Source organism: Gavialis gangeticus, unplaced genomic scaffold, assembly GCF_001723915.1.
Source record: "Gavialis gangeticus isolate Ggan-Ray unplaced genomic scaffold, GavGan_comp1, whole genome shotgun sequence".
Classification (NCBI taxonomy): Eukaryota; Metazoa; Chordata; order Crocodylia; family Gavialidae; genus Gavialis; species Gavialis gangeticus.
The window spans coordinates 11,866,720-11,874,867 of record NW_017729014.1 but is presented as its reverse complement, the minus strand read 5'-3'; the positions used below and the strand labels follow the sequence as shown (position 1 = coordinate 11,874,867).

Sequence of the window (8,148 nt, the reverse complement as noted above, 5' to 3'; positions counted from 1 at the left end):
CCAAATCCAAAGTGAATACTAGCCGCTTCACACAGGCCTATTAAACAGCACCAAACTGTGGAATCTTGATACCATCTCTTACTCTGACTAGTTGATACACTAGCCAGACAGACAGTGTTTCCAGTTGGGGAAACAGGGAAGGGAGTTGAGAAAACAAAGCATACTACAGGCATTCTGTAGTTTGATGATGTACCTGGATCCTAGGTTACCTTTAACATACTTAATGGCATCAAAAGATCTCAGAACATATGTAAACTGAAGCACTGGGTGGTTAGGCACACAAAGTTATTCATCACAGAGTCACGAATAGGAACCAGGAGTTTGTCTCACAGATTCCTGCTCTAAACACTAAACAATAATGCTGCCTTCTCTATCTATCTAGACATCAATTAACATGTTGATATAATTTTCTTCTTATCTTTCAGAAACAAGAAGCATATGTAGTCTTGTTTCTAATACTGTAGCATGGACATCACTCTCCCCTTAAATGCCCTGTTACACAATCATGCATAGCACAAGGATTAGTCCAATGTGTTTGTCAGAACATGTCCCATACATAACTTGGAAACTACCTTTTTCCAAACACATGCAGTCCTTTAATCAAGCAACCATTGGTCTGATGTGTTTTCAATAGGCCTTCTTATAGTTACAACATCTACCATTACTTGTTTATTAAACTGAAAGAAGGAGTCAGGAAAAGGTTATGACTCTTATGACTCATGTGCCAATAACATTTAATCCACACAAAGATTTCAGACAGTGTGTCCTATAATCCTAGCTGCAGCTGATTTACTCCTGTCCTATTTCCCACCCCTTGACAGTTCAGTGGCCTGTTCCTCCCATCAAGGGCTTCCAGCTGTAATCCCCAACTCCTCCCACAATCCCTCCTCATATAAAGCTGGACTAAGTGGCATATCTTCAGTTCCTGTTCTTTAGTTAGTGTTTGTTTGGCTTCAACTTCTGCTCCCGTAGCCTAATCATGTCTTTCAATTTCAATGGCACCTGGAAACACACCAGCAATGACAACTTTGACAATTACATGAAGGCATTGGGTAAGTGAAAGTCTCTTACCCCCTGCCTCTGGAGGTTTGAGCTTTACTAGAATCAAGAGGTGGTTAAAGCCTCTTTTCTCTGTAAAATGGGGATTGGAAAGGGAGGGGGGGTTAAATTTTATTTTTCTTCTCACAAAAGAATAACTGATCCATATGTAAGAAGGGTCCTACCCTATACTCCTACCTGTGTCATCCATATAAGAATGGATATGATGTTATTTGTTATTCTATTTTGCTAGTAGCTTTCTAGTCTTCTTAAGCCTTGCTCTGGAGTTTGGTATGAGTTCTTAGCTGTGCCTTTCAAAGGAAAATTAGGTGTGACTGCAATTTTCTGAGGTCTCTACTAGAGTGTGTTTTTTGTGTGTGTGTGTTTGGTCGTCATTCAAGTAAAAAAATATGACATCCTGGTGTAGATGCAACTGATAGCTTTAAAACAAAACAACCCCCACCAAATGATCCCAAGTACAAGTACCATCTCTAAGTAAAACATCTGTTACGGACATAAGGAATACTACACTAAAATCTGCAATTGCTTCAGATATACATGAGTCATAAAGGAGAAAGGTCAACTTACAACAGGAAAATGAGAGAGTTAAAATATCACTGTCTCTTAATTCCTCATGTAATAGGAGCATGGACCTCAGACACCTGTCAGACCTCCAAGCTCACGAAATTACCATTTGTTTGGTTTACATGGGGCAGTCAGGGGCAGCAGGGATTGCTCCCTGCCAGGCAGAAGCCAGTGAGTTCAGGGTTTTTTTTTTTCTTAAAAGTCTGCAGCGAGGGTGGGTGGGGCAGCCATGAGGGGTGGATCAGGAGGCTCATGGCACAGCCCCCCATGTAGCATGGGGCAGTGGGGATTGTCCCCCACTGGGCACCAGCTGGTGACTGCAGAGTTTTTTTCCCCAAAGAGCCAGGAGCTGGAGCCAGGCAGGGCAGCCATTTCCAGGGCTGGGTGAGCAGGCAGGGGACGGGGCCTGTCCAATTTGGAGGTTTGGCTGATTTGGCAGCAGCCAAATCTCTGAATCTGATTTGGCCAATTGGCCGAACAATGGACTGTTCTGAGATCACTAACACTAAATCCCTGACTGCCTGCTTAACTACAGTTCTTTAAGAGGCCAAGAGATGTCTTCTTTAAGTGGAGGAAGAAAGGTAACAAAAGAAACAGCTGTGGTATCATAGCTGCAAAACAGCATCCAATTAAGGTCACCACAGGAGAGCAGAGTCAAGCCATAACTGCCCTTCCCTTTGCTTCCCTGAGATAACTACTGGAGTTCTCTTATCTAAGCTGACTAAGGACAGGACAACATCAGGGGTGATGGGAAGACTCAGAAAAGTTTACGAATACCAAATATTCTCATGGTGAAAAGGTGTGTGGGCTGTATAGTAGACAATCTTCATTCAACCAAACATTGAAAGTAAAGTTTCTTGTGCAAGCAAAGAAATTTGGTGATGGTTAAATAGCACAAATCCTTGGGCTGTACACTCAACTGACATTCTAGATAATACTAAGACCATTGGATGACCTGAAATCAATTGCCTTCCACATATTATTAATAAAGTAGAGTAAATTTAAGTACCATGTTTCCAGCTAGATGACAATGGTAATAATCTGAGAGTGACAACATCTTCAGTTGTAAGTCTCGGGCACTTAAATGATGAATTCCTAAATCTCAGTCATGGAGATAAATTAGAATCATACAAAATTAAGGTTGGAAGCAATCTCAGGAGGTCATCTAGTTCAACCCTCTGCTTAAAGCAGGACCAACTATATCATGTTACCCAAGGCTTTGTCTAGACAGGTCTTAAAAACCTCCAAGGATGGAGATTCTTATGACAATACTCATTGGTCTCCAGACTATAGGAGACCAGTCTGGCCTTCCGACTTCTGAAATTTATGGGAATAAGACTGTCTTTCATTGTGGCACAGTTGGAAGTTTAATCCAGAGATTTTCCTTAGGAGGTATAATGCTAACCAATGATAAAGTGGTTTGTTATGGTTCTCTTACCCTGCCTCCACTTACTCTCTCTGTTCTACTCAAAGTAGACAGTTATCTTGTATCTAGATCAGAAGCTTGCACTTATGTTCAGTAGTTTAGCTTAGAAGTGCCTTGCTTTTTAACAAACAGTGATGTGTCTATTGAATTAATATAATGATTGCATGGCTCCTGCAGCATTCTTGAGGTGGGGGTGGGTGAAGAAAGAGAAGGAAGGGGAGTACAGCCCTGATAACTGAAGAATAAAACTTCTTGAACACTAAGGAGTTTTAAAGGTAACAACTTCTATCTAAAGACTTGCAACTGCCACATGAAAAGAGAAATCCATTTCACACACGGCCCAGTAACCTGTTGTAGTAAAACCATTCTCAACAGGATCCTCTGCCTCTCAGACTTGCAGTCACTTTCCAGGCTAGCTTGCCTGTATTAGTACTTTAAAAGACCAGTATGAGTGTGGACAGGGGGCAAAAACAGGAGCAGAGCAAAAAAAAGTAAGGTTAGCCATGTCTTCTGAGTGAGAGAACACTGAGAAATGGCAACTCCAGCTAAGCGTGGTTCAAAGAAGTACAGCTGGTCACTCCACTGGGCAAAAGAATCTCTCTGTATGGGAAGGTTTGAGATGCCTAGGCTAATGCACAACTTTCAGATAGATCAATAATTAACTGCAATTAAACTCGGCTTCAAAATTACAAGATTTTGTGTGGGAGGGAGTTCTTAAGATAAATGCACACATGCAGCTGTACAAAGTCAAGTCTTGCTATACTAGCATATGAGCAACACTAACTGATGAGAGACATACATGTATCTATTTTTAGTATCTATATAATGCGCAGAATGTTCCAGTTTCTTAAACTGAATGCACTAAATGGCTAACAGATGGTGGCTGTTATGAGCTGACTACTCCCAGGATTTGGGAAGAGGAAGGAACTTGAAGTTTTCAGCTTCACATAAATGTGCCAAATGTACTGTTTCTCTGTGACAGGGAACTGCCATGTCAACTAATTGTACTCAGAGTGCAAGTAAAGTTTGTGCCCCAAAAACGGAAGGTGGAGAAAACCATAGATCAAAGGAGGCCCGAGACTGTTCTTGGATGCTCTTTATCCATCAGAATATAGAAGGCAAACAACCTTCCCAGCATGAGCTTAGCCAGAGAAGGAAAGCAAACTGTAGCGGGGGGCCTCTGCTTGAGCTTGTTGAACTTCACTAAAAAAGCAGCTAAGGTTCTGAATTGGGTCTTACAAGGATGGGGGCTGTGGATGGCATTTTAAAGAAAAAAAACAGAACAAAAATTTGCCTAGTGTCTGATGTCAACTGAGCCTGATGTTGCAAATTAATTGCTGTGCACCGGCTGCTGGTAATTGGCAATCCCTGGAAAAATGAAAGCCGTCCCTTCATATTGATGGTTAAAACACCTGGGGCGGTGGGGAGTGCAAAAATTCAAGCATTCTTATTGTCTACACAAGCTTATTTTTTTTGAACAACCTGTTGTCCAAAACTTCCTTGCTTACTATATTCTAACTGTTTGAAAATGTAGGAGAAAGGTCTCAAATTTAAACCACACTTCAGATGTTGGTGCTAAAGTGATTAATAAATAAAAAAGCTGGATACAGATTAATGTAGAGGTGCTTAAGGCAGCAAGCAGCACTCAGTATTATAAGGCAGAGTTGGGGACCAGTGCATGATGGAGGTTTGCAGAGGAGGAATGGTTGTCTGGTGAATGTTGAAAAGTTCAATGGAACCAAAATTCTGACCTTGCAATATAGATGCAACTTTCATCTGACTTCATATAGTAGTGGTGTCAGTAGTAGTAGTAAAAATATATAGGCCAAATGTATCTACCAGAACTTCCATCAAAGCAACTACAGCATCTGGGTTGTACTAATAATGGCAGAACTCCCTGCAACTGCCAGAACAGTGTCACTGACACATGGCTATAATCTGCTGATAGTGAAAGACCAGCACTCTTTAAATGTTGAAATCTTACCTGGGAACGGTGCAACACAGAGTAAAATATTAAGCAAGTACCTCCTCTCTTCAAGGAGATACTTTCCAGGAAAGACACTATAAAACCTTGTCAACCTTTCAAGAAGCACTAAGAACCAAAGTTGCCTTGTTTCTAGATAATGTTTTCCTTGAGAAGCTCTAGCAACATCATGGTTTTGTGTGTGTGGTTTATTTGGGTGGTTTGTGTGTTGTTGTTTTTTTTAAACCCTGTAACAACAACTTTTTGTTGTTGTTTTGTTTTTTATAAAGGGATTGAGACTTTGCTACATGCAATATAGGAAACCATGCGAAGCCACTGAAGATAATTACACAGAACAATGACTCATTTACCATCCACACCATTAATGCTTTCCAAGAGGACTTTGTCCAGTTCAGAATTGGAGAATGGTTTGAAGAAGATAATAAAAGCCTGGACAATAGAAAATGCAGGGTAGGACACACTGTACTCACCAGATGAGGTAAAAGCCTAATCTGATGCACTGAAATGCTGAATCTTTACTGTAGCGGTTGTACATCTCTGCCTTAGATCCAGGACAAGGAACTCTTCAGTTCCTGGGTTGGGGAGAAGGGTGCCACTCTCCTCTATAATGTGCTTATGAAACTTAAGGAAGTTGACTAGCATGGGGAAGTGCCTCCATCCATGTAGAGAAGAGTGATTTGGAGAGTAGAAATAACGCACTATTGCTCTCTTCTCAAATGCAGAGTTTGGTTACCTGGAACAATAACAAGCTTGTCTGCAGACAGACTGGAGAGAAGAGCAATCAGGGCTGGACTCACTGGATTGAAGGAAATAATCTCTACCTGGTACGATCTAAGTTATCTCAATTCATGGGTCTGTATGAAAGATAACCCAAGCCATGGCAGCACCCTGAATCATTTGACTGGCATGTTCCTTTACATATTTCTGTGCAGTGAACACATTAGTGACTCTGGGATCTTGTAACAAGGACAGAGCAAGAACATTGTACATAATTCATATGTATGTGTACCAGGCGGGGGAAACGTCTTAGGGCTGCCATGCTCTCCCCTAGCACCCCCTACTGTGCCAAGCTTGCGTTAACGCACCCTTGTTCTCGCCCACCACATCTTGATCTTATGAAAGTTAAAGGGAGGTTGCCTCTCGTCTTCCTGGTCACGGTTCCTACTACCCTGATCCTTGTTTATACAACGGGGTTCCGAACACCCTAGCCTTATGGGCTATGCGTGGCTCCAACCATCCCTGTACCATGCCCCCAGCCTCGCAGATGTACTGGACGTTGTTTGATCTATCTCGCTCTCTGCGCCCTCTCTGGCGCCCAGGCTCTCCGCAGCCCTTGTCTTTCAGCGCACCCTCTGTTGCTCGGGCACTTCACAGCCCTTGACTCTCAGCCATGCCCCACAGGAGCTATGGCTTCCGCAGCCTTGTCTCAGAGTCGCGCCCCACAGGCGCTCTGGCTTTCTGCAGCCCCCTTTCTGGGGCTTCTCTGGGGTCTCCACGTGGCTGTGGCTCCTCTACGAGGCCTCCTCCATCCTCTTATAGCCTCACCCGGTCCTCCGGTCATAAGCCATCAACCCAAATTCAAGCCCTTTGGCTATAACGTAAACCTAAGCCATCTGGCCATAATCACCTTCAAGTCTGTCACAGGGTTTCTCCATCTCTCACCTGAACAACTGCCTGTGCATTCTAGCCTCTTCCTTTTTCTCACTCCGGCAGAGTTCCTACCCCTATGGCTGCTGGCAGGCAACTGCCTGCCTGGCTTCAGCCTGGGAGTTATATGGGAGCCAGGCCCTGCCCCTTCCGGTCAGCTGATTCCTACCGGTTACCATGGCAACCTACAGCTGGGCTCCTCACTTACGGCTCCACAAGTAGCAGGCACCTCAGTGCCCTGCTACAGTATGTAAGGCCCTCTTATCATCTAGCTCTTTACAACAGGGACTAGTTAGAATTATTCAGGTATCAATCTGACCAGTGTTGTCTTTTCACTAAACTTTACCGTTGTGCTTTCTTAATCACCCTGTTGTTGGGGCCTTGGTGTAATATGTCTGGGAACTGCAACCAAGCCTAAAAAACTTTAGAACAAACTCTAAGTAACAAACCTGGGAGTTCCTTTTAATACGTTCAGCTCTTAATGACACTGCTAAACTTCCACATTTTTAAATTTATTTTTTTATTTAGGCCCTATATAGATAATACAAGAGGTACATTGTTCAGAAAGGTAAGAGACAGTAAACTCTATAGAGCTGGAAGTTTATGGATTAAATTAAGTAGGAAACTAGAGCTGTAAGGTAATGTGTTATATAACTCTTTGTTTTCTTCCGTTTTTTGCCAGGAGCTCCGCTGTGAGGACCAGGTTTGTAAACAGGTTTACAGGAGAGCATGATTTCTGATCTGCACTGATAGCCAAGTTCAACTCTGAATATGTAACTCAACGAACCATGATATTTAACTGTACATGAGGTATAGAACACACCAGAGTTCAAAACTGCCTGACAGGGATGTTGGTTTTCTTTCACTCCTAACACCTGTTGTACTTGATCCATTCGTAGCATACATGTATCCAAAGAAGTTGACTTGCTGTTACCAGCCTTGAAGCTCTACTCTGCTCTTACTAGTGAACTCCTTGATATGAAGTCAAACTTGTACCCCTGTGGGTGGGTTTTTGCGTGTAAGAAACAAACTAATATTGTTCAAAGCCACCAGCCTGTAGAGGTGTGGGTCTTTGTATTTTAAAGCAACAACAACGAGTAAAAATAAAGCTATGTTTTTGGTAGTAATGGAAAATAAAACAACTGACTTCTAATAGTAATAAAGGACTAAAGCAATTGCTTTTCCTTTTTCTTTTTGAAACTTATTACTCCACTTATAGTTGACATGATGTCATTCATTAGACTACTTTGTATTTTGTCTGTTTTCTCAAACAAACTGATAATAGGGGGGGAAAAATGGAGTAGGCTTCACTTGTTTACCAGCTGCCTTAATACATATTTAATTTAATTAGGGATTGTGTTAATCCAGGGGTGGGCAATTATTTCGGGCAGAGGGCTTCCTGGCTTTGGCAAGCTACTGAGGGCTGCATGGCAGGCAGCTAGGAGCAGACAAATATTAATTTTCTAGA

At 42.4% G+C, this 8,148-nt stretch overlaps 1 protein-coding gene across 1 annotated transcript; it reads left to right on the top strand.

The window, feature by feature from the left end:
* Positions 1 to 904: 904 nt before the first annotated feature.
* RBP7 (retinol binding protein 7) lies at positions 905 to 7,614 on the top strand. Its single transcript, XM_019511762.1, has 5 exons — positions 905 to 1,052; positions 2,002 to 2,007; positions 5,311 to 5,483; positions 5,756 to 5,857; positions 7,363 to 7,614. Exons 1-5 carry the CDS (start codon positions 980 to 982, stop codon positions 7,411 to 7,413), a joined length of 405 nt encoding a protein of 134 aa, XP_019367307.1. The 5' UTR covers positions 905 to 979; the 3' UTR covers positions 7,414 to 7,614.
* Positions 7,615 to 8,148: the final 534 nt, after the last annotated feature.